The sequence below is a fragment of the Aspergillus undulatus genome (assembly GCF_047715775.1).
Source record: "Aspergillus undulatus strain CBS 261.88 unplaced genomic scaffold BDV17scaffold_7, whole genome shotgun sequence".
In the NCBI taxonomy this organism is placed as follows: domain Eukaryota; kingdom Fungi; phylum Ascomycota; class Eurotiomycetes; order Eurotiales; family Aspergillaceae; genus Aspergillus; species Aspergillus undulatus.
The window spans coordinates 407408-431129 of record NW_027396611.1 but is presented as its reverse complement, the minus strand read 5'-3'; the positions used below and the strand labels follow the sequence as shown (position 1 = coordinate 431129).

The 23722-nt window shown below is 53.5% G+C and overlaps 14 protein-coding genes across 14 annotated transcripts; 9 read left to right on the top strand and 5 right to left on the bottom strand.

Moving 5' to 3' along the window:
• Positions 1-172: 172 nt before the first annotated feature.
• BDV17DRAFT_279822 (kinase-like domain-containing protein) lies at positions 173-2306 on the top strand (the record flags this gene model as incomplete). The annotated part of the gene is made up of 4 exons (XM_073759779.1): positions 173-483; positions 563-779; positions 833-1435; positions 1494-2306. The coding sequence occupies 4 exons, from the start codon at positions 173-175 to the stop codon at positions 2304-2306; spliced, it is 1944 nt and encodes a 647-aa protein (XP_073618996.1).
• A 128-nt stretch (positions 2307-2434) lies between these two features.
• BDV17DRAFT_215981 (major facilitator superfamily domain-containing protein) lies at positions 2435-5083 on the bottom strand. The gene is made up of 6 exons (XM_073755511.1): positions 4865-5083; positions 4516-4794; positions 4057-4419; positions 3252-3979; positions 3047-3194; positions 2435-2954 (listed from the first exon to the last, which is right to left on the bottom strand). The coding sequence occupies exons 1-6, from the start codon at positions 4915-4917 to the stop codon at positions 2687-2689; spliced, it is 1839 nt and encodes a 612-aa protein (XP_073618995.1). The 5' UTR covers positions 4918-5083; the 3' UTR covers positions 2435-2686.
• Positions 5084-5742: 659 nt separating this feature from the next.
• On the top strand, positions 5743-7049 carry BDV17DRAFT_301116 (NAD(P)-dependent alcohol dehydrogenase; the record flags this gene model as incomplete). The annotated part of the gene is made up of 2 exons (XM_073764190.1): positions 5743-5977; positions 6057-7049. Exons 1-2 carry the CDS (start codon positions 5837-5839, stop codon positions 7047-7049), a joined length of 1134 nt encoding a protein of 377 aa, XP_073618994.1. The 5' UTR covers positions 5743-5836.
• A 210-nt stretch (positions 7050-7259) lies between these two features.
• BDV17DRAFT_255013 (oxidoreductase, short chain dehydrogenase/reductase family) lies at positions 7260-8500 on the top strand. Its single transcript, XM_073756873.1, has one exon. It carries the CDS (start codon positions 7527-7529, stop codon positions 8418-8420), a length of 894 nt encoding a protein of 297 aa, XP_073618993.1. The 5' UTR covers positions 7260-7526; the 3' UTR covers positions 8421-8500.
• Positions 8501-8734: 234 nt separating this feature from the next.
• BDV17DRAFT_255011 (uncharacterized protein) lies at positions 8735-10001 on the top strand. Its single transcript, XM_073756872.1, has 4 exons — positions 8735-9094; positions 9172-9248; positions 9324-9407; positions 9476-10001. The coding sequence occupies exons 1-4, from the start codon at positions 8787-8789 to the stop codon at positions 9943-9945; spliced, it is 939 nt and encodes a 312-aa protein (XP_073618992.1). The 5' UTR covers positions 8735-8786; the 3' UTR covers positions 9946-10001.
• A 498-nt stretch (positions 10002-10499) lies between these two features.
• Positions 10500-11825, top strand: BDV17DRAFT_301115 (LLM class flavin-dependent oxidoreductase; the record flags this gene model as incomplete). The annotated part of the gene is made up of 1 exon (XM_073764189.1): positions 10500-11825. One exon carries the CDS (start codon positions 10500-10502, stop codon positions 11823-11825), a length of 1326 nt encoding a protein of 441 aa, XP_073618991.1.
• A 234-nt stretch (positions 11826-12059) lies between these two features.
• BDV17DRAFT_301114 (C2H2-type zinc finger protein) lies at positions 12060-13976 on the top strand (the record flags this gene model as incomplete). The annotated part of the gene is made up of 1 exon (XM_073764188.1): positions 12060-13976. The coding sequence occupies one exon, from the start codon at positions 12060-12062 to the stop codon at positions 13974-13976; it is 1917 nt and encodes a 638-aa protein (XP_073618990.1).
• Positions 13977-14170: 194 nt separating this feature from the next.
• BDV17DRAFT_301113 (major facilitator superfamily domain-containing protein) lies at positions 14171-15682 on the bottom strand (the record flags this gene model as incomplete). The annotated part of the gene is made up of 1 exon (XM_073764187.1): positions 14171-15682. One exon carries the CDS (start codon positions 15680-15682, stop codon positions 14171-14173), a length of 1512 nt encoding a protein of 503 aa, XP_073618989.1.
• A 430-nt stretch (positions 15683-16112) lies between these two features.
• Positions 16113-16913, top strand: BDV17DRAFT_288231 (HpcH/HpaI aldolase family protein; the record flags this gene model as incomplete). Its single annotated transcript, XM_073761349.1, has 1 exon — positions 16113-16913. One exon carries the CDS (start codon positions 16113-16115, stop codon positions 16911-16913), a length of 801 nt encoding a protein of 266 aa, XP_073618988.1.
• Positions 16914-17287: 374 nt separating this feature from the next.
• Positions 17288-17748, bottom strand: BDV17DRAFT_288230 (RidA family protein; the record flags this gene model as incomplete). Its single annotated transcript, XM_073761348.1, has 3 exons — positions 17288-17512; positions 17572-17645; positions 17697-17748. The coding sequence occupies 3 exons, from the start codon at positions 17746-17748 to the stop codon at positions 17288-17290; spliced, it is 351 nt and encodes a 116-aa protein (XP_073618987.1).
• Positions 17749-18239: 491 nt separating this feature from the next.
• BDV17DRAFT_279814 (uncharacterized protein) lies at positions 18240-19590 on the top strand (the record flags this gene model as incomplete). The annotated part of the gene is made up of 3 exons (XM_073759778.1): positions 18240-18611; positions 18686-19274; positions 19346-19590. The coding sequence occupies 3 exons, from the start codon at positions 18240-18242 to the stop codon at positions 19588-19590; spliced, it is 1206 nt and encodes a 401-aa protein (XP_073618986.1).
• Positions 19591-19919: 329 nt separating this feature from the next.
• BDV17DRAFT_255008 (MFS transporter) lies at positions 19920-21914 on the bottom strand. The gene has a single exon (XM_073756871.1). It carries the CDS (start codon positions 21844-21846, stop codon positions 20179-20181), a length of 1668 nt encoding a protein of 555 aa, XP_073618985.1. The 5' UTR covers positions 21847-21914; the 3' UTR covers positions 19920-20178.
• On the bottom strand, positions 21915-22858 carry BDV17DRAFT_255007 (uncharacterized protein). The gene has a single exon (XM_073756870.1). The coding sequence runs from the start codon at positions 22192-22194 to the stop codon at positions 21934-21936; it is 261 nt and encodes an 86-aa protein (XP_073618984.1). The 5' UTR covers positions 22195-22858; the 3' UTR covers positions 21915-21933.
• Positions 22777-23219, top strand: BDV17DRAFT_255006 (uncharacterized protein). Its single transcript, XM_073756869.1, has one exon. The coding sequence runs from the start codon at positions 22863-22865 to the stop codon at positions 23205-23207; it is 345 nt and encodes a 114-aa protein (XP_073618983.1). The 5' UTR covers positions 22777-22862; the 3' UTR covers positions 23208-23219.
• The last annotated feature ends 503 nt before the right edge of the window (positions 23220-23722 follow it).

The window sequence follows — 23722 nt, the reverse complement described above, 5'->3', positions numbered from 1 at the left end:
CGCAGCCTCATCTGCCGCCCGGGCGTCCTCGGACACGTCACCATTTGCTGGGCAAACATGGTCTCTTGACCTGCGTGTATTGAACAGAGACGGGAACTATATACTTCTAAGGGCTATATACCAGTTCTACCGCAAGCCGCTACTAATGGAAGATATGGACGATCCCAAAGACATGGATCTGGTCGCGCCGTTCAGACTCGAAATCAACGATCTCGGCGATCGACGCCGAGAGATCACCTACGAGGTTGATGATCGCTTGGGGACGAGAACGCCAGTAACAACACTATGGACCCGGAAGCTCTACTTTTCGCATAGAGGCACGGTCTATAAGAATGTCTATCTCGATGAGTGCAAAACTACCGGGAAACTCAGGGCGGTCAAGGAGATATACCTCCGTCCAAAAGGGCAGGGAAAGACCACCGGCGCGAGCGCGAACGAGTGTTTGGAGTTGAAGACCATGGCCAGGGTCGTTAGAGATGTCGGGTAGGTAAGGGGCACTTGCCCAGGTGTATCTTGCTCGGGGTCAGTGTTGGTCATGAAGGCCGCTGACATTGCGATCTAGACATGACTATACCCGCCTTTTTGTCGGGTTCCTAGGCTGGTTTGACATCCTCGATGGAGTCTCGCTGGTATTGGAGTACTGCGCACTGGGGGATATTGACCAATGTTTTGCGAAGCCTGTACCGGAGTCCCTAGCCAGAGCTGTTGCCGTTCAGGTACTCGAGGGGATCGCCGTATTGCACGGGTTAGGGATAACGCACCGTGATATCAAGCCGCAGGTACCTATAACCTGACCTTGGTCCAAGAACTACTTCTAACCTACTCTCTGGAGAACATCCTCGTCGCACAAAAAGACCCGCTCTGGGTCAAGATAGCAGACTTCGGAGTCAGCAAATATACCGACGGTCGAACGGACCTGAGAAGCCGCGTCGGCACGCCAGAATACATGGCGCCAGAACTCCTGTTTGACTCAAAGAGAGAATCGAGCTATTCCAATGCTGTTGACATGTGGTCGTTGGGATGTCTCCTTTACTATATGTTGACAAAGCAGTTGCCATTTCCAGAGCTTCAGCAGCTCAATGCTTTCTGGCGAGGCGACATCCCCTTTCCCGAATCCTGTATTATTGAAAAGAGCGTGGGGAGATCTTGCGTGGCGTTCATAAAGCTCCTGATGCGCCCTATGCCGGAAGACCGACCACAAGCGTCCGTTGACTTGCTGAAACAATGGGACGTTGTCGCGTGTGAGGGACAGGGACGGGATGCTGAACTCGAGGGTCAGCCCCAATCCGAGTTCCACCGTATCGAGGAAGCAGTCCCTGTCACAGCCTATACGGCAACCAACCAAGCGGGGCAAGGGGCATTTTTGACCTCCGAGAGTATCTCTCAAACGGAAACCCGCTGGCTCAGTGATTCAAGTACCAGTCAACTACCGATGGTTGGTATACAAAACTACCACCCCCATCAAAAGTTTGTAACCACTAATGAACTACCAGGACTACTGGTCCTCCGAGCTCCTCGCAGTTACATCGACACCCTCACTCTCACAGATCGACCCGCGGCGGACACGCGCCCTCCTCGAGTCCGGCGCGGACCCAAACCGCATGCGAAACGGATATACAGCACTGCACCACGCTGCAAAGCAAGCGTCATCGGATACAGTCCAGCTGCTCCTGGAATACGGCGCAGACACGAGCTTCAAGACTGCCGAGCACCACGAGACGGCACTCCACCTCGCCACACACCGCGGAGACTCAGCCTCGTTTTTAAAGGTCCTTCCCTTGCTTGCCGCGCGGGGTGTCGATATCAACGCCCAGGATAGCACGGGAAACACAGTACTCCATATGGCTATTGCGCGGCTGAGAGATGTCCGCGCTGTAGAGGCACTGCTTGACCTTGGGGCCCGCAAAAATATCCTAGGACGGGGCGGGCTAGCGCCACTGCTCTACGCGCTGGGTCTGGACCGGGAAGATAAAGCCCGGGTGTTACTCGATGGGGGCGCGGATCCCAATGCGCCGCGGCCTGATGGGCGCAGGCCGCTCCATGTAGCGATTTCGTCGGAAAAGATTTCTATGGGGTTTATTGAGCGGTTGGTGGAGTGTGGAGCGGATGTGAATGAGATGGATGACGAGGGGGTCTCGCCCTTGCATGAGGCTGTGAAGCGGGGTCGGACGGATGTCGTCCATTTCCTTATTGAACGTGGGGCAGACTGTTCGCTGGGTTCTGCATCTAGCTCGGTGCTATTAATGGAGAAACGCCTCCAGTGGATGCGGTTCAAGAGGAGCCTACCCTGGCCTCTGCAGAGCTAGTCTAGGCATATGGACTATCAAGGCAACATAAGATAGGAGGAGAGGTTCTTGACACAATCTCAAATGATCCCGAAATCGAACCTGTATGCATCTAGACATAACAACAGCTAGAGAGATTGGATTCAACATATTTTAATATGATGATGCAATTAGGGTTGATGACAATTGCTCTATGAAATGAAAAGATCAGTTGTGTCTCAGCGAAACCCAGAGGACTCTCGCTGCTTGCTTGACAGTACTACTCGATGCGGATTTATATTATCATCCATATCCCAAGAGGGATTTTTGCCCCCCAGGAAGCTCTCTTTTCTATACGAGACAAATGTCAATATCACTGTGAACATGCACCTCGTTGAACGAGCAAGGCATCTTCTGGACGTTCAAATTGCAATCACAAGCCCAGACAGCACATTATCGTCCTTCAAGCGCACCATGCCGTCGGCATACCGAGTCTGCTCAAACGGCTGTAGCTCCACTGAGCGCCAAAGAATAAACCGTTTAAAAAGGTAGGGAAGATAGACTCGGACGCGGTATGCAGCACGACTGAATACAGGGATATTGAGAGTCGCGCTGAGTTCCTCTAGCGAGGATCTCCGGGTCTCGACCATTACAGCAGAGAGTAGAAGTGCGAGCACAACATTCAGAATACTGATGTACAAAAGGTTAGCGAAGTGAGTAGGAGGAAGGATTGAGGGGAGAGTTAGGGTCAACTCTTCTAGTGAAGTTAAAGTTGAACCTACAAAAGGAGGGTTAGAGGGGCAGCCAGGGTGAGATTTAGACTGGTCCATGGCATGGCGTTTCTCTTATGTTCGATGATCTTAGCAACCGAGTACTGGGAAATAGCTCCTCGTATTATCACCCCGGTCATCGTGGCTGCTATGGTGGTTTCTGATGTACTATTAACAAGGTGATACACATAGGGGAAGGAAGGGGATGGAAAGTTACCGCTGCCGCCTGAACAGGAAATCTCATCGATGTAGACTTGGTAAGCCAAGGATAGGCCCCCATTGAAACCCATGAGTAGAAGCGGAGGGACCAGGTAGCGCACTGGGTGGAGCACAGGGAGTCTGCAGGCGAGCAACCTGGTGACTAGAAGGGCTAGCGAGGTGAGAGCCATACCAGTCAATGTCAAGCTGCGTCGTCCTACACGCTCCACCAGGTTGATCATCATAGGAGGCATAATTGCCACGAGACAGCTGCTGAACACAAGAAGTGCAGTATACGGGGCCAGCTCAGTGGCAGCTTCACGCGAGGTGCCAACGGAAGTCGCGGAGATGGAAACCAAGGAGGCAAAGACGTTCACCACTAAGCCGGAGAAAGCAGGAATCGCATAGTTCGCCAGCACCTGCGCAAGTCGGCTGAGGCTGACTGTCTCGCGTCTGCCCTTGGATGCCCGTTTCTGCTGTGCATAAAACAAGTGCATTCGGTATAGATCGCGGCTGGCTTGGACAGTGATGTCCCGGGACCGGCTCAGTGCACCATGGGCCTGACGCATCTTCCCCTGTCGTGTGCACCAGTAAGGCGACTCTGATGAGACCCAGATACAGGCCACGAAGCCTATAGCAGGGAGAATCAGGAGCCGGTATAGGAGGCTCATCCATTCGTTCCCAAGCCCACTAAAACCGACGTACCCCAGGCAAGCCCCCGCGAGGAGAGCTCCAGTGAACTGAGATCTGAAAACCCTGAAGCATTAGCAAAGCCACTTCTTTCCCCGGCAGCACCTGGCAAATGAATAGGAAGGGGGACTGACAGGTACCACGCAACCATAAAACTCCCGCGTTTCGGCGAGGGACTCGATTCGGCGAGGTACATGGGCATGATGCAGGCGAACATCCCATTGACTGTTGAACGCACAATGCCGGATAAGCTCAGCAGGTCCAAGGCCGTATTTGTAAAAATCAAGGCACCGATTGTTCCCACGAGCCAGACGCCCGCCGCCCGAAGCGCTGCGCCGCGACGCCCAAAGTAATTGAGCAAAGGAACCGCACACCAGCAGCCGATGATCATGCAAGCCAAGGACACGTATTCGTTTTTTCCGGATATCACATTGACTGGGCTAGGTGGTGCTATTCCGGTAGCTATGTTCAACGAGTGACCCATTTGCATAAGCCCGCTATGCGTAGAAACAACGTGTTAGCTTTATATGCAACTTCATCTTGCAAAGAGGGAAGGCACGAGAGAAACCCATAAGGCAGGCAGGCAGGCTCACAAAAGAAGACCCCCCACCGTACACAAACAAGGAAAGCGCCACCACCAGTTCAACGTGCCCTTGATGAACGGCGGAGGCCGGTCCTCCGACGAGAGCATCCTGATCTCCTCATCCGTCAAATGTTCCACACAGCCGGTGTGAGTCGGGCTGTCGAGTAATAGGGCGCCGGTCCTGATCTCTCCGCGCAGCTCGTCCAGTTCATATTTCGTGACGAATTCGTCGGCGTCGAGGAGGAGTTGGCGATGTCGAGCGTCTGATGTTATTTGGAAGGTGCCCTCACTTTACATGTTCAAAATGATTAGGCATGGACTGCGCGATAATGATGTGATACAGTCGCCAGAATACATACCGACCGATGTCGCGATATCCCCACTCTTCAGTCTCCTGATCCGCCAGCTCCATCGTCACGTGTGAATCGAGCTCGGTCAGTTCTTCTAGGATCGTGCCAGGGTTTGGCCTCTTTGCGCGCTCCAAAAACAAGAAACAGAACCGGAGATGATGTTGTACAGAGACTCTGGCAGACTGGGTGGTGACGGGAGTACCTGGAGTAGTGAGGCTGTTGGGTCTGCGAGTATTACGTACACGTATAAACCCGGGCGCAGCCTTGCAACTTTGGCGGTGCTATATTTGCTTTTTTTTGGTGTTTCACTGGATGATGCATAGCGTCGGCCAAGCACGCTACATTTGCCCCAGGAGGTTCTGGGCAACCTATCGTCCCGCACAGGCTTGTCACCATTCGTCCCGAGGCATTTTTGGCGGGGAGACCTACATCAGATAGATATCCGGTGCTATATTGATGACTTTCGTGCGGAGGCCTTTGATACAAGGCAGAAGCGAGAAGGTACCACATCAGGACACCATCTCGCTGGTAGAGATTAACACTGTTCGTAAATATTGGATGCCTGTAAACTATCCATTTAAGACTGTGTCAAGCGCCCAGCGAATTTCTGAGTACGGTATTGCCAAAGGAGAACAGGGAGGAGTGATCCAGCAAATATAGCTATACTAGTAGGGCAAAGCAGCTACACAGGTAATCACCACTACTATCCAAACTGGTCTGCATAAGTGCGGAAATCCACGCCTTGATAGGCAGGTACCCGCCTTTTTCGGCCTCAGTCCCGTTGTGTAGAGTCGCATCGCATTTCCCTCCGTAGTTAAGAACACACCCTGGCGTCAGTGGCGCTGATCGGAACAGTCTCCCACGGCCCTACGAGGCATCCGTCGGCTTGTCGACCGACCATATCAACACCTATAACGACATTTCCTCCGCCAGCTAGGAAATGTTTGAAACTCATTCATCTATTCCTCCAAATACTTGAAAATGGCTGCAAAGGACACAAACCCATCCTGCCTCCTCTACGGCCCTCATGACGCCCGCTTCGAAGACCGTCCCCTCCCAACGATCACAAACCCTCACGACGTCATAGTCAAAATCGCATATACCGGCGTTTGCGGAAGCGATGTACGCATGGATCCTATCTACCGCCTCACCCAACTACTAGTATCCTCAGAATACCAAAACTAACAAGAAACCAACGCAGGTCCACTTCTGGCACTCTGGCGGAATCCGCACCTTCGTCTCCCCCAACAGCCCCCTAACAATGGGCCACGAAGCAAGCGGATCAATCCATGCCGTCGGGAGTACCGTTACTTCCTTATCCCCGGGTGACATCGTCGCAATAGAACCGGGGTACCCATGCCGACACTGCGAGAGGTGTAAATCGGGGGGGTACAATCTGTGTCCGCGGATGAAGTTCGCTGCGGATCCGGGGTCGGGGTTGCATGGGACGCTGGCAAGGTACTTCCTTGTGCCGGGAGACTTCTGCTATAAGATTCCCAGGAATTCGGGGGTTAGATTAAAGGAAGCGGTTTTGATTGAGCCCCTGGCTGTCGCGGTGCATGCGGTTCGGCTGGCTGATGTAAAGCCCGGAGATACGGTTCTTGTTTTTGGATCTGGGACGATCGGTGTGTTTGCTGCGGCTGTGGCGAGGGAGTTCGGGGCGCGAGTTGTCATCTCAGTCGATTTGAACGAGAGCCGACTTTCTTTCGCACAGCGCGTTGTTGGCGACGACGTTAGTCGGACTTATATCCCCGATACAACCCAACCACCCGAAGAAAACGCCCGCCGCATTCTAACCACCTACGCTGACGCCCTCGACATCAACCTCAACTCTGGCGTCGGTCACGGCATCGACATCGCAATCGACGCGTCGGGTGCCCCTCCATCCATACAGACAGCCATCCACGCACTCCGAATGGGCGGATCATACGTGCAGGCCGGGATGGGCAAGCGCACAATCGACTTTCCAATCTCTGAGATGGTCGAGAAGGAGATTACGGCGAGGGGTTGTTTTCGGTATGGGCCGGGAGATTTTCAGTTGGGGATTAGGCTTGCTACAAAGCCGGGGGGCAGAATTGGGGAGAAAATGGGGGAGTTTATTACGAGGGAATTCTCGTTTGAGAGGGCCACTGAGGCGTGGGAGTGTGCGGGAAGGGGGGAAGGGGTTAAGACTGTTATTTGGGGGCCTGAGTAGGGGAATTAGGTCGAGGGGCCGATGGATAACTCTGATATGGTGGGCTAGTAGTGTATACACGCGCGTTGACTCAACCCAAGTCATAGGAGACGGCTCAAAGCAGTTTCTGTACAACGAAGCCAGTGAAAGAATCATAGGAAAGATGTTATAAAGGTCAGCAGCAGTTGGTGATCTATATGGATTCGTGTTTCGTTTACCACTTTCAAAAAAGCCCATTGGGACCTCCGATATGCAAACCGGTACGTCATATGGGGGTATACTAGCATCGGAGCGCCATGCACCGACGCATGCATGATATGTGATACACTTACTCCATCGGCAGGGCGCTCTCCGAACATTATGTACACCCCGCACGCCTCATATAGTATAAGCTACCCCTTTCGTATGGTCTCCTAGTCCCTGCATGCATACCCTTATCTACTCCAAATTCCGTCTCTCCTCTTGAATTCCACTCCATATCCTCCTTTGCAACGCAAAATGGCCACCCTCACAGACCGCGAGGCCCTCGCCTCCCGAATAGTTCCCTCAATGACCCTAAGCTCCGGCACCGGCTCATCGCAAACCGCACCACCCGCGCAAGACGCCCCAAGCTGCGCCGAATCCCGCTTCCGCGTAACAGGCAACGCGGTCGTGACCGGCGGTGCCGGAACCCTCGGCCTAACAGCATGCAACGCCCTCCTCGAGCACGGACTAAGCGGCCTCCTCATAGTCGACATGGACCCTGCAACATCAGAGACTCAAATCGAGGAGCTGCGCGCCAAGTTCCCGCAGGCCAAGATCATTACGACGAAGATGGACATTACTGATGAGGAGGCTGTCGATGCAGCGTTTGAAGAAGGAAAGAACGTCCTCGGCTCAATCGACATCCTCTGCTGCTTCGCAGGAATAGTCGGCTGCATCGACGCATTAAGCATGCCCCCCTCCCAATTCCGAAAAGTCCTCGACGTAAACACAACAGGCGCATTTATCTGCGCGCAGGCAGCCGCAAAACGGATGGTAGACCAAGGCACAGGCGGCAGCATAACATTCATCGCGTCGATCTCCGCGCACCGGGTGAATTTCCCGCAGCCGCAGGTTGCGTATAACGTTTCCAAAACGGGTCTGCTTATGCTGAAGAGCTCGCTGGCTGCTGAGTGGGCAAGGTATGGGATTCGGACGAATACGATTAGCCCGGGTTATATGGATACGATTCTGAATGAGGGGGATGGGCTGCAGGGGCATAGGGCTATTTGGGCGGAGAGGAATCCGTTTGGACGTATGGGGGTGCCGAGGGAGTTGACGGGGGCTGTGGTGTTGTTGGCTTCGAGGGAGGCGGGGAGTTATATTAATGGGGCGGATATTGTTGTTGATGGGGGTGGGATTGTTTTTTAGATGTAGACTTGATGCTCGTTTTGATACGATGCTGTAGTTGTTTGGGCTGACGGATCACGGGGGAAGGTTAGCATGTTGACAGCCCTAATAGAGTGACGACAACACCGTTCTGCTTTTCACGAGACTGAGTTCGCTACTGATTATACAATTTTATATGGCCACTGTAGATAAACATGTCACGATACTGACATACGGCTAAATTCGGACCTACCTCCAGCGCCCCTCGGCGCCATCTCCGCGATGATGTTAAACGGTGGGTCAACCCTCGGTCGACAGCCGGCCGACCCCAGACAAAAGGCATACCAGCCCCTCCCTCCTCCCCGGGCAAGACTGGCCCGACCATTTGCAATTTCCCCGCCGCGGTCCATGCAAAGAACCCCAGCATTTAAATCCTTGACATCCTCAAAACCAATTCCCAACCTTACTCCTTACGCCACCTACTCATTACTCCGTCCCACCGCTTCCACCGCCAAAATGTCCATGACCCACGAAAACTGCGCCGTCGTGCGCGACGGCTTCCCCCGCCCATTCCCCGATACGCCAACCAATGTCCTCGAGCAGTTCAAGATGGCTGGGAAGACGGTCGTTGTTACGGGCGCGGCGGATGGAATTGGGTATGCGGTTTCCGAGGCTATGGCTGAGGCGGGGGCGGATGTTGCGCTTTGGTATAATTCGTGAGTTTGGGCCTTTATTTATTCAGTTAAGGAGCGAGGATAGATGAGGGGTTTGTGCTTACGCGGAGAACTTATAGGAATGATGTTGCGATTGAGAAGGCAAAGGGGCTGAGCGAGAAGTTTGGGATTAGGGCTGTTGCTTATAAGGTTGACGGTGCGTATAGAACACGACCAACTGACTTCAGCTTTTCAGAGGAAGAGCAGACTGTCTAATGAGTTGCGATAACAGTATCCGACGCCGAAGCAGTCCAAAAGACCATGGGGGCCGTCGTGAACGACTTCAGCCGGATTGACGTCTTTGTCGCTAACGCCGGTATGTCTTCTTATACTACATAGAGTACACGCGCGCATAACGCTAACACAAATGGCGCATCCGTGCAGGAATGGCCATCTCAAAACCAATCCTCGAACAAACCCTCCCAGAATACAAAAAGCAACTGTCCGTCAACGTCGATGGCATAGTCCACTGCGCAAAATTCGCCGGGGAAGTCTTCGCGCGCCAGAAATCCGGCAACCTAATCATAACCTCGTCAATGAGCGCGCACATCGTCAACGTCCCCACGGACCAGCCAATCTACAACGGGACGAAGGCGTTCGTGACGCATTTCGGCAAGTCGCTTGCGCGCGAGTGGCGCGAGTTTGCGCGCGTGAATATTGTTTCCCCGGGTTTCTTTGATACCAAGATGGGGGCTAGCCCGGGAACGGTTAATGAGGCTTACCGCATGGCGGTTCTGGGGAGGCAGGGGCATACGAAGGAAATTAAGGGGCTTTATCTTTATCTTGCTAGTGATGCGAGTAGTTATATGACGGGGAGTGATGTGCTTATTGATGGGGGGTACGTTCTTCCATAGATCATCTCTTCTGTATCTCGGGGACACGAGGAAATCAAATCAAATAAATACATCCATCTAATAACCAAAACGTATGGAAGCGAGCACTCAAATACTAAGTTGTCCGGAAGCTCGACTGAATGGTACTATAGTACTAAATGCCCCAAGCATGAAGCATAAATGTAGAGATGTCTGCTTTGGTACCGGCTCTGAAACAATGAGCAGCCCAGGGGCTGGTGCCATGCCGCATGGCCACTTAGGGCAATGGTTTCATCTGCGATATCCTGCCGGCACCATGTACAGGCTTTGTACAACCAGAGTTCGTCCTCTGATTCGCTACTCCCCTGTGATTGTGTCAGCTCGGACAGTAAGTGACTATAGCCAGACAAGATAAGCAATGTTAAAGTAATTAATGATCACCCCTCATGTCGCGATCGCAGCCCTGATTACGCCATTGCTGCCGAATTTGTAATCTGGCTATACTTATGGCCCAGCTATCCCTTATCCTCGGTCTCACAAAATACTCTTTTATATTACCTCTGCAGTGATATCTTGACATTGGCTAGACAGACAAGATGCCCGACAAACAACTCCACCTCACAGCCTTCATGCGCCCCGTAAGCCTGCACACAGGCGCATGGCGGTACCCAGGCTCCTATCCCGACGCAAACTTCAATCTGGCGCACCTAAAGTCGTTCATCCAGAAGCTCGAGGGTGCCAAATTCGACGCGTTCTTCATGGCCGACCACCTCGCCGTGCTGAACATGCCCGCTGAAGCCCTAAAGCGCAGCCACACAGTGACCTCCTTCGAGCCATTCACGCTCCTCTCCGCGCTGTCCGTCGTAACAGACAAGATTGGCCTCGCGGCCACAGCCTCAACGACATACGACGAGCCGTACCATGTCGCGCGGCGGTTCGCGTCACTGGACCATTTGAGCGGGGGCCGCGCGGCGTGGAATATTGTTACCACGGCGAACCCGGAGTCGTCGAAGAATTTTGGGGAGGATGAGCATCTTGAGCATAGCGAAAGGTATAAGCGGGCAAGGGAGTTCTATGATGTTGTTACGGGGTTGTGGGATAGTTTTGCGGACGATGCGTTTATCCGCGATCGGGAGAGCGGGGTGTATTTTGATCCGGAGAAATTGCATGTTCTTGATCATAAGGGCGATGATCTTAAGGTGAAGGGACCATTGAATATCGCGCGCCCGGTGCAGGGGTGGCCGGTTATTGTGCAGGCTGGGCAGAGTGAGCCGGGGCGGCAGTTGGCTGCTGAAACGGCGGAAGCTGTGTTCTGCTCACCGAGGGATATCGAGGGTGCGAAGGCGCTGTATGCGGATATCAAGGGAAGGGCTGTGGCTGCGGGGAGGAATAAAGAGCACTTGAAGATTCTTCCGGCCGCGTTTATACTCGTTGGCGATACGGTTGAGGAGGCGAAGAAGAAGCGACTGGAGCTAGACAGTCTCGTACACTACGACAGTGCGATTGCTTCGCTGTCTATTTCGCTGGGAACTGATGCGTCTGGATTTGACCCTGACGGCTCGCTACCTACCGACCTCCCACCGACAAACGCGAGTCACACCAGTCGAGCGGGCGTGGTCAAGCTTGCGGCGGACGAGAAGCTTACCGTGAGGCAACTGGCGCAGAGACTAGGCGGTTATTCTGGCCTAGCATTTGTGGGAACCCCGGAGACCATTGCGGAGGAGATGGAGACCTGGCTGAAGGAAGAGGCATCTGACGGGTTTACCGTTGTCTTTCCATTCTTGCCGCAGGGCCTCGACGATGTCACGCAGCGAGTGGTGCCCGAGTTGCAGCGGAGAGGAACCTTCAGGAGCGATTATACAGGGAGCACGTTGAGAGAGCACTTAGGGCTTCCCCGGCTGGCGAATCAGTTCTTTGCTTGATTCCCAGGATGCAATACCAGGAGATGGTGACTGGTCAGAGATAGTGATAACCAGTGGGTCAGATTGTTACGACAGATGATAATGATAATGATAGCAGTGATAAGCTTACAAACTACAAGGCTGCAGATAAAGAAATGGGAAGAAAAGTTGGAGTAACCGATCAATAGCCGGCGGAGATCCTCCGTGCGGGGGCTTTCTCTCTTCAACACTTCAGTCAGACACAAAATATCGAGAATGTCAGTCTCTAAAGACCTCTATCAGCCCTTTCAGTGTCTCATCTGCCAGAGTCGCTTCACCCGACACGAGAACCTCAAGCGCCATGCCCTCCTCCACACCCGATCCCAGGACGAGCCCCTGCTGCCCTGCAACTTTTGTCAAGCGACCTTCTCACGCCCGGACTTGCGAATCCGTCATATGAAGAGAAAACATCCCGAGCATGAACAAAGACGGGCGAAGAAGAGGGCGCATCGCGAGGCATCGGCGTCTGTGTCGCCACCGGATAGCAACGATGGCTTGCTCCAGGCAGAGGAGAGCCATTTGGCCATAGACGACTGGAACAGTTTGCGCAATCCAGAAACGCCTAGGAGCGCAGAGAGGTCGCAGAGCATTTCAGACATGATGCAGGAGGCCATGAGCGAGCCTCGCATCGACCGAATCGGGCAGGACGTCATGGACTTGCAGACTCTGCTGGATGCCGGACCCTCAATCCTCAAGCAGACGCATCTCCCTTCGCCCGACTTTACGGGTCTCAACTTGTATGAGGACTGGTTCCCTTCGTCTCTACAGATTACAACTGGCTGCGACCTCTTCTTCGCTCATGTATCTCACTTTGTTCCCTTCCTCCACCAGCCCACATTCGACGCCAACCGAACACCCCATCACCTCCTCCTCAGCATGCTCTCCCTGGCATATCAATACGGCGACGACCCAGACAATCCATCGAGTTCCGACGCAGATCTCTCAAGACGCTGCTTCCATCGAGCCCGCGCCCTCCTCGCCGACGACACCCCCGAGTCCTCATCCGCCTCCTCCAACATCCCCACTGTCCAATCCTACCTCCTCCTCCAAATTTGCGCGATGATGTACCTCTGCGGCTCGGATTCCGCCCATGCGTTGAAGATGCATAGCGCCATGATCTCACTCGCCCGAAGCGCAGGTCTAATGCAGCCAATCCCCATGGAACCCTCCTCAACGCAGGACCTCAGGACCCTATGGCACACATTCATCCGCGCAGAATCCCACAAACGCACGCTCTTCGCAATCCACCAGATCGATGCCCTCTGGTACCAGTTCCTCTCGATACCGCGATCGATCTCGCATCTCGAAATTAAACACGATCTTCCCTGTCCAGCGGAGCATTGGACTGCAACTTCCCCAGAGGAATGGGCTCATCGCCAACTTGTTAAGCAGCAGGGGCCAGCTGTACAATATGCTGAGGCAGTGCGTCGGTTTCTCTCTCAAGACTCTTCGTCGAGCCTGACGTCGATACCGGCATTCGACCCCTACGGCGCCATTAACATCACCCAATTCCTCATTTCCAGCGCGCGCGAAATCTCCGGGTGGTCGACCATGACCGGGATGCTGAGCATTGACCGATTTGGCGCGTTGCGGTCGTCTCTACTTACACTAACTCCATTCATCTGCCCCTGTCCCTCCACGGGCCCCTCCACCACTCCAACCACCGGAATACCACCCCCCAAATCCGCCCTCTGCACAGCAACCTACCAAACCGCCATGGTCGAGCTCCAAATCTGGTCTCCCGCGCATACATCTGGCATAGTCGAAGCCAGCCTCGACGCCGTCCTCTCCGCCTCAACACATCCCTACCTCTCCCCCTCCCCCGAAATCCTCTGCGAGGAGACAACATCCTCCGCGATCCAGCCGCACGTTGATTGGTTCCTGCGGTACCTAGATACTACGCTTGATCCTAGCGGTGAAGCTCCGTGGGTTGCGCTGTATGCGTACAAGGCGTTTTTGATTGCGTGGACGCTTGTTAAGGGGGGTGTGCATGGGGCTATGGGGGTTGTTGGCGTGGGGGATGGGGATATACAAGCTGCGGTGGAGTGGGCGAGGGGGGTGTTTGGACGGCGAAGGAGGTGGGTTTTGGGGAGGTTGATTTCGGCGTGTTTAGACGGGTTGGATGTTACATAAGTGGTACTATGGCTAGGTAGTCAATATGATGTTCGATTGTATTGCATTGTATTACTCAGTGATTGTTCCTTTAACGTGTAACTACAGACACAGACGCAGGTACATATCCTTTAACACCGTCTTCCAATTTCAAGTTTCCAAACCATAAATCCGCCACCAGTTCAGCCTCCAAGATGCAACAGAATGAACCTATTCTAATACATCTCATACCTCCACCCCAAAGAAACCATCTCCTCCGTGACACCCCCCTTCATAACCTTGGCCACATCGCCCGGATCCCCTCCATCCAAGCGTCTATTCTCCCTCCCAACAAGCCACCTATAAACGGTAACAGTAACCGCAAGCAGCAACCCACACCCCATGAGCGTCCCAAACGCCGCATAGAACTGCGGCGGCGCATAGTACAAATAACTCGCCCAGATATTACTCGTGCCCCCAATCGCGTTGACCAACGCACTCGCCGCAGCACGCTTACTGACCGGCCGGGCCAAGTGGAGGTTAATAGTCTTGTAGAGGAGGAGTTGCGGGCCGACAGAGGCAAAGGGGAGAATCATCATTGCGAAGTACCGCGCGCCGACGTTGAGCGTTGCCATGGGGATGATGTACATTATCACCGTTATAGCCACACAAACCAGGATGAGCGGGTAGACGGTATTCTTCGCGTCGGAGTAGTACATGATTCCATAGTAGACGCCTCCGGCAAGGATGTACGGTGGCGCCGTGAGGAGGAGGGAGATCGTCTCGCCGAAACCGAGGGAGTTGACAAGAGTCGGGAAGTAATTCGCTATACTCCCTTGCACCTGTGAGAGCATATTTGCGAAGATCATGAGCAGGAGTTTTGGGTCGCGGAGGGCCTTTGTGAATCCCGACAGGAGAGGCTCGGATTCCGTCCCCTCTGCTGCACCGGCTTCGGACTCGATGCGGTAGACTGCGAGGTCCCGCTCTAATGGCGTGAGGAGGCGCGAGTTATGAGGGAACTCGGGCATGATGAGGGCGCAGATGACGCCGATCCCTACTGTTGCGGAGCCCTCGATTATGAAGAGCCACTGCCAGCCTGCGATCCCGTGGGCGTTGTGGAGTTGGAGAATCGCGGCTGCGAAGAGCCCGCCGAAGGCATTGCCTACTTGTTGTGCGATGTAGAGGCCTGCGATGCGCTTGCCGAGTTCGAGCTTCGTGTACCACGCGCTGAGGTAGTAAATTGCTCCCGGGAAGAAGACGGCCTCGGCTATACCGAGGATCGCGCGGATGGCGAGCAGTTGCCCGTAGTTCTTTGCAGTTGCTGTAACGGCGGATATAGCGCCCCAGATGACGACCGCGGCGCAGATGTACATTCCCGGTCGAGCGATCTTGGTGATGAGGAGGTTGGACGGGATCTGGAAGGGGAGGTAGCCGACGAAGAGGATCGAGACGGCCGTGGCGAACTGGGCTTCGTTCATGTTGAGGTCTTCCATGATGCCCTGGAGCTTTGCAGACGCGAGGTTCTGTCTGTCGATATAGTTTAGGATGTAGAGAATGCCGATTGTCGGGAGGACGACGAGGTCGACTTTGCGGACGACCTTGGTGTTCAGTTTCTTGAGTTCAGCCTCGTCGAGGGCGCGCAGGGACTCGGGCATCCGGGCATAGGCTGCTGTGTTGCTGGGGACGACTTGGCCCTCGGCCGTTGAGACCTTGTCCTCGTCCTTGAGGGAGGAGGTGTCTTTGTCCATGGTGCTGGGTGCAGGTGCAGGTGCAGGCAAGGTAAACCGGCTGTAATCAGTTCAAAAGAGATGAGTAACTGGTGGAGGATGATTGCTGGGAGGCATGATGGACTACTATATGCTTGCTGTTATCAGTATAGTTCAGTATCTGGCATATCTTCCCCAGACACGAGTGGAGACGAAAGATAGTCGGCGTTTGACTGGCAACTCCAACTTCCTTAGTGGCCAAGGGCTTAACTCCAATCGTCGCCGAATTAGGCCAAGTTAGGGCTGGGCTGGGAGGAGCTCCTCCTTGTGGGGCGATAAGCAGCTCCTCCGCGGCGTTCTCCAATATTTTTGGTAGAACAGACCATATAAAGTATAAACAAGGATAGGTCAATTGTGCTGTAGAATCAATTGCAAATTCTCTCTGTCAGCAATCTCCTCTCCAAACATCACAATGTCCTTCCCAACCCCCCTAACAACCACAATCCAAAATCCGCGCCTGCGCCTCCTCAACAAACTCCGCAACAATGAATACCCATTAATGACATTCATGGCCATCCCCTCCGTCCGACAAGCCCAAATCATCGCACTGACGGGTGTCGACGGAATAATCATCGACTGCGAGCACGGCCACATCAGCGACGACTCCATGCACAACTCCGTCGCCGCAATTTCCGCCCTCGGCGTATCGCCCATCATCCGAATCCGCGGCCCAGCCCACGACATCCTCAAGCGCGCGCTCGACACAGGCGCGCACGGGATCATGGTGCCGCAGATCAACAACGCCGATGAGGCGCGGCAGGTCGCTGCGTCTTCCAAGTTCCCGCCTCAGGGCGTTCGAGGCCAGGGTTCGGCCTTTCCAGCTATTGGGCACGGATTGACGACGCCGGAGTATATGCGCTCTGCCAATGAGACGATTATCACTATGATTCAGATTGAGACGAGGGCTGGAGTGGAGAATGTCGAGGAGATTTGTCAGGTTGAGGGCGTTGATCTGGTGTTCATTGGGCCGAATGACCTGGCGCAGAGTTTGTTGGGGTATACGCCTGCCCGAGGCGACGAGCCGGAGTTTGTGGATGCTGTTGATGAGATCGTTAAGGCGGCGAGGAAGTATGGCAAGTGGGCGGGGAGAATGGTGAACAATGGGACTGTTGCGAAGGAGCAGAGGGTGAGGTATGACACTGTGGCTATTACGGGGGATACGAAGGCGATTCAGAACTGGTATATTTCGGAGTTTGAGATTGCGAGGTCATAGATTTAGACTGAGATACATATAATAAATAGACGGCGGTTCAAGTTTCCAAAGCAACGTTTCGCAAAGTTCAAGGAAATGAGCCCTCCTTATCAGCTGCTTAGGGAAGGTGAATGCAACGATACCTATATATGAAGCCCAAAGGAGGACATCCGAGTTAAGCTACTCTACTAGAAGAGAACGATCACTTGGTCACTTCATGCGAACGAACCATAAACCTGGATGTCCTTGATTTCGTACTCTCACGAGTCTTTGATTGGCGAGAAGACCCAGAACGCTGTCTTACATTTGACTCCTAGTCTTACAAGTTCTTTGAGCCTACAAAACCAAACGTGGCATCAAATCATAGATTCTCTATATTCGAAATTCTATATAATCTAAACCTGAGCAATACACTCAATCTCAATAACAGTCCCCTCACCAGGCGGAACAGCCTGAAGGCACGAGCGCGACGGCATGGGCTTGGGCAAGAACTCAATGTATACTTCGTTCATGGCCGCAAAGTCCTTCATGTCTGCGAGGTATACGTTGTACTTGACGACCTGTTCGAGGGACGATCCAGAGAGTTCGAGGACTTCTTTGAGGTTTTGGAGGACGGTGCGCTGTGTGAAGTTAGGACTAGAACCAGAAATCATGCTTTGGTGGTGGTGGGGAGGCCTACGGTTGCTTGCTTGATTTCACCGGTGGCTGTTTGGCCTGCGAGGAAGACGAGGCCGGGGACTTTGGTGGCGGGGCCTTTATTGTTATTAGTATAGCTCAGTGCATTTTAATCAAGATGATACTTACAGTTGTGAGGCTTAGGAGGGAATTTCTCGCTGGAGATGAGTTGGCGCGACATTTTGGTGGCGATGGAGGATTGGTGGAAAATGAGAGGAATTAATTCGAGCAGTATTAAGGTGATTGAGATTGAGATGGGAAAGTACGTCTGCTATTCAATGCCTAAATATAATTTCACCCAGCTAGATATCTATATTTCTTATCGCAAGTGGGAGGAGCAGCTTTATCAGACTGGGAGGAGCTCCTCCCTCGTCTCCACTTTCACCTCCACACGAAGCTAATGCGCCAAGATAGGCTATACATCGGCTATACAGAGGAGCTCTCCAGATAGAGAACATCAGCTTGAGATAGGGGCTGTTGGGGTAGTTAGGGCACGTATTCGCAGCGGAAGCGACTTGCCTGCCTGAGGAGCTCGCCGGATCATGCAATCTGTACAGACAAGCACGGCTTCAACTTAGCCCTATATAATCAGAGTCGCGATACCTCAACTCAGTCATCACCATCAATATAAGCCAAAGCTACACCTAACCTTAAACAAACAACTCAGTCACAATGGCACCAGCAACTCCATTCAACCCTCCCTCCACCACCCTCCCCGGCAAGCCCTTTGTTCCAGAATGGAAAGCGCCCCCAGTGACGAAGCAAACTGAGGGATTCGCAACGCTCAAATCCATTGACCTGTCTCTGCTCGACTCAGAGGACCCCGCCGTCGTCGACAACCTCATCCAACAAGTCAAGGTCGCCATCCGCGATGACGGCTTCCTCTTCCTCGAGAACTACGGCGTCTCTCTTGAGCAGCTGCACCGCCAGTTCGCGCTCGCGCAGTACCTCTACAACAACATCAGCGAGGAGGATAAGGAGCGCCTCCTATTCGATCCTGATACCGGGCGGTGGTCTGGGTATAAACATCCTTTTGGATTCAAGGTATCTCCCTACTCCTCAGACTCATCTAATCCTTACCCTATTCTCCCCAGTCACTGATATACTATGTATGACAGCGCCACCGTGGCCCAGCAGACGGAATTGAGCAATTCAACTGGTACAACCGCGAATGGAACGACATGTCCCGAATCCCCAGCTGCCTACACCCATTCATGGACGAAATCGAGTCCTTCTGCAACTACCTTACCAAATCCGTAAATCGGCGGCTGCTAACTCTCTTCTCGCGCGTCCTCGAACTCCCGGACGACTACCTCTGGGAAAACGTGCAATCGCACGGCTCCCCCACAGGCGAAGGGTACTTCCGACACGCACTGTTCCGTCCCGTGCAGAAGGAGACGTCCGAGGCATCGAAGGGATTGCGCATGCACGGACATACCGACTTCGGGCTCACGACGCTCCTCTTCTCAGTGCCCATCTCATGTCTGCAGATTTGGGGGCGTGACGAGAAGTGGTATTATGTTCCGTATCGGCCTGGTGCGCTCGTTGTGAATATTGGTGATACACTTGAGATTGTCTCGGGGGGACACTTTAAGGCTACGAGACATCGGGTCTTTAAGCCGCCAGTTGATCAGCTCAATGAGGAGAGGTTGAGTCTCGTGCTGTTTAATAGTTCTGTTGGGGATTTGCGCATGCAGCCTGCTTATGGTATATACCGTCTCGTCCTTCGCCTTTCCCCCTCAGATATATATATGTTGCTGACAAACATGTAATAACAGAATCCCCTCTCATAACTCGCGAAGGCTGCATCGAAGAACAAGGCGTATACCGGGAATTCAAGCGGCTAACTGAAGCTGGCCAACTAGTCCCATCGAACCGCGAGTGGCGCGAGATCCAGATTGCGACGGCGACGGATCCCACGGATACGGTGCATAACCGCGTTGGTGTGCATCAGGTTCTTGTTGATGGAAAGATTATGCATCAGAGGGAGTATATGGGGGTTAAGGTTGTGTTGCCTGTTTGAACAAGGTGGCTTTTGATGGATTGGAAGACGAAAGTGACCTTTATTTCAACTGGCGGTTGATTATTCGAGTTTGCAAGTGTTTCAGTGAAATATGTACTGGATTGCATATCATGAAGAGCTCTTCCAGTAATGGAGTAACATTATCTCTCTCTTCAAATCGCTTTCAGATGCTTATGTGTTCAGTCAAGGGACTGTTCCAGTAGACTGCATTGATGATAAAAATTAGGACCTTCACATTGATACTCCAGAGTCTTGTAAAGAAACTTGAGCGACATTTTGCTGGCCAGGTCTTCGCATCTGGGATACGAGCAAGGAGTGAAGGGAACATGTTCGGTCTGGGGATTTTCGATTCCATTAATTCTATTATCTTGGAAGACCCTTCCTGGATTCATATGGACAGTTGTCAAAAAATTCAAGATGAATTGATCGTCATAATGCAACGTGATAACATGCTAATCATACACATGAAGAACCGAACAGGAAACGCACTGCTATGCAATGCAGCAACGCCACTAAAGACGAAGAAGACCTATGCCAAAGCCAAAACAACGCCTAGCCATGCATCATGCATCATGCATCACGAGATATCTACCGATGCACTTGGAACCCCTGACGTTCCCGCTTCTCATCATCCTCACCCATATTCTCAGCGAGCTTAGATCTCGCCCGAATAGCAGGGCCCCACTTGAAGAAGGCAAAGGGAATCAACGCAAGGGCAGTACCCGCGATAGCCAGAATAAGACCAGCGTACTGGCTGCCGACGTTGTGGAAGAACTGGGACGCGAAGAGGGGAGAGACGGCACCGAGCGTGTTACGGAGCAGACCCTGGCCTGCGATGGCAGAAGACGAGCTATCGCCGTAGCAGTCCGATGTGAAGGAGTAGGTGGATTCGAAGATGTAGAAGATACCGATGGCGATAGGGGCGAGCGCGATGGCGGGGCCGGACCAGTGGAGGTAGCCGTATTGAGTGAAGGAGTAGATGAAGAGGCCAATGGGGAGCCAGATGGCGCCAAACATGGCACCGTACAGGCGGTCCTCGGGAGTGACGGGGCGGCCGCTCTCGGCGGCGATCTTCTTGTACTTCTTGATTTGGAAGAAGTTGGTGGCGAAGCCGATTGTTGTGCCGATGCAGAGGGAGATGTAAGGGAGACCGGCGACACCCTCGCCCCAACCACGCTTCTCGGAGAAGGTGATGGGGATGACGGAGAGGAAGAGGAAGGTCACGAACCAGGCGAAGCCAATCCACATGCCGAAGGCGAGGACAGCCGGCTCGGTGCAGAGCATGTGCACGGCCTTGATGGAGGAGTTGTGCAGGGCGTGCTTGAGAGTCGGGGCCTCGAGCTCAGACTTGCTCTTGTAGCGCTCATCTCCGGTTTGCTGGCGAAGAAGCTTAGCGCGCTTCTGCATCAGAGCACCACCACGGGTTTCCTGTAGGCAAAAGGCCACAGCGAGAATGAGGGGGATGTTGGCAAGACCCTGGATACCTTCGATCCAGCGCCAGCCGATGGCCTGGTCGATGAAGCCGGCGTAGATGGGAGCTCCGACGGTACCGAGAATGGCGACGTATGTGAATGTCGCCATGGGGATGGCGCGGTTATCGGGCGTGAACATGTCGCTGAAGGTTCCACCGACGAGGATAGTACCGACGGAACCGAAGAGACCGAGGAGGGCACGGCATACAAGGATTGTTCCGATGTTCTTGCCGAGAGCCAGACCGATGAACATGATGGAAAAGCAAATGAACGCGGAAACATAGATGACTCGTCGCCCGACGAGCTCGCAGAAGGGGGCGAGGAAGAGGGGAGCGAGGGCGCAGACGAAGTTGAAGAAGAACAGACCCAGCTGTCCGAGCTCGTTTGATACACCGAATTCAGCGACCATGCTGCTGATTCCAGAACTGTACGCGGTTGTAGCGAGACCGACGAAAAGCGTCATGAGACAGAGGAGGAGGGAGATGAAAGTCTTCTTGGCCAAGGGCCAGTTGAACGGGTTCTCAGGGTCGCCCTCGAGGAAAGTCAACTCGAGGACATCCTCGCCCGTCTTCTCCATATGCCGGGGAGTGACAGCAGTTGGAGGGAAGTCAAAGTCGACTTCCTCTGCGTCTCCCCGGGTGGAAGTATGCGTAGCCAGGTGCTCCTTCTCTTCACGGAACTTTCCACCAACAATCCATGTCTTTGTCCGCTCATCCTGGCTCTGCTCCTTGCCATGGTTGAGGTCGTGAAGGTCCTTCTTGGACGTTTCTTTGGTGGCAGCCATGTTGTCGAGCCGTTATCGTCGGGGGTTGGGGAGCAACATTTTTCTGGGGGCAGCCCGGCGTTTTTATAAATCCTACAAACCGGATTACTACCGGCAACTGCACGCAAGAAGCTTTTCCTCAAGAGGCAAGGTTGACGAGTGCCTGTCACGGAACCCATGGTAGACTATGTCACCAGTGGGTTTGGGAAACCGAGATTCGGCGGTCGGCATGCCGAGACCAGGCGAAAAAGGGCAACTCGACCACGGATTCCCCGGCAATTTCGTCACTCTGCGGGCCGAGAAGACTTTTATGCTGCCCAATGATTGGCTGACCTGAAACCATGCACTCCGACCCGAACGGCAAAACATCGGTCAGGAACTCGTCCAGGCAACTGATCGGAAATCCGATCCACAATCGCCTGCCTTGGCACAAATTCCAAGGACCGTGGCATGACGATGGCAATTGTTACGGGCTTGCGATGCTGCCGATAAATGCCCGTCAGAGCATCTTCTACGGTCTGAGGCTTTCCTGCGACGTGCTCCTGTAGATCTGAGTCTTCTATTCGGGCAGTCAAGGCCGCTTCGCATCGGCTTCAGCCCTCTAAAGTATCTTCCCCGTACTCCGTATAATGTTCTCCGGTCCTCATTCGCTACGGCTTGCCGGTCACGGAGCCGGTTGGGGAGTGGAGTAGAGCTCCGGTCTCCCCAGCAAGTTCTCGGCTCTCCTTCTCTCCCTCTTCGGGGTCATGGGGTGCATCTCATTTTTCATCCCACGTTTGGTTCAATTGACGATATTTTTGCTGGGGCTGAGCGTGGGGGCAGCTGTTGATCGACAACTGGCGTTTGGCCGTTGGCAGTTTATCCCTCAGCGGTCAGCACAGATGGATAACAAATGCCCTGAACTCTATATCCTATGCTACCACCTTTGACGTTGTTCCAGAAATTTCTGTTGCAGATCGAAAGTCGCCCACAAGTGCGTGTAGTGATCTCGTAGCAATCGAATCAGTGGCAACTGCCAGCGCGTTCATCATGAGTCGATGCCTTCCTGGCCAGGCCTTCCTTATCCAAGCTATGTACAAGAAAAGCCAAGGCTGATCATGATCTCGGCCTTGGCTCACCATCTGGCGAGCATCGGCATCCCGGTGAACGCTTTCGGGATCCTCGTGGGCGCTCCAGTTGTGGAGGTGAGGAATGCGCCAATACTTCTGCGGGGTGGATATTGGGGTCCTGGGCGAAACATATGGAGAAAGCGAATAATGGTCCGCGACTCACGACTGCGAGAGACCACAGGTCTGAGTCTGACACATCCTCTTTTATCGGCCGGTAGAATTGCTTTGCATTTTCTGGCTCTGGTTGGTGCTCTCACCCGGCTCCCTTGCTGATCTCGGCGTAGATAGACATTCGACGGGAGACGTGGTGCCATTCAACCGTCAGAACCCATTAACAGGGCTCCGCGGGGGTAATTTGATGGCCTGATTGTTCCGATGAGCACAATACTCTGTAGATGGAATGCTTTGTCAGTCACGGCCGTGGGTCTCATGATTGGCGACAATTCTCGTAGACAGTACCTTATTCATCCAGCGTACAATGTCTTGTGGCGAATAATGCCAAATCACCTGCATCTGCCCCTCCCTGCCGTACGAGGAAAGAAGGGCCACCTTGCAGTATCTGCCATACCTCCCCGCCATGACCTGGGGTTGCTCTTGCCATACAGAGTGCTGCATGGTCATTGCCAACTCGATTCTTTTCAGTGTCTACACCTGGTCCTTAGTCGCCTCTTCCGGTCTAGGGCAAACTGTACTAGAGGTGACATGGTATACAAAAACCATATGATGGGTTTGTCGAGTCGAAGGAGCAAATTTAACACAGCACACCTCTGGTGCTTAAACGGACATCA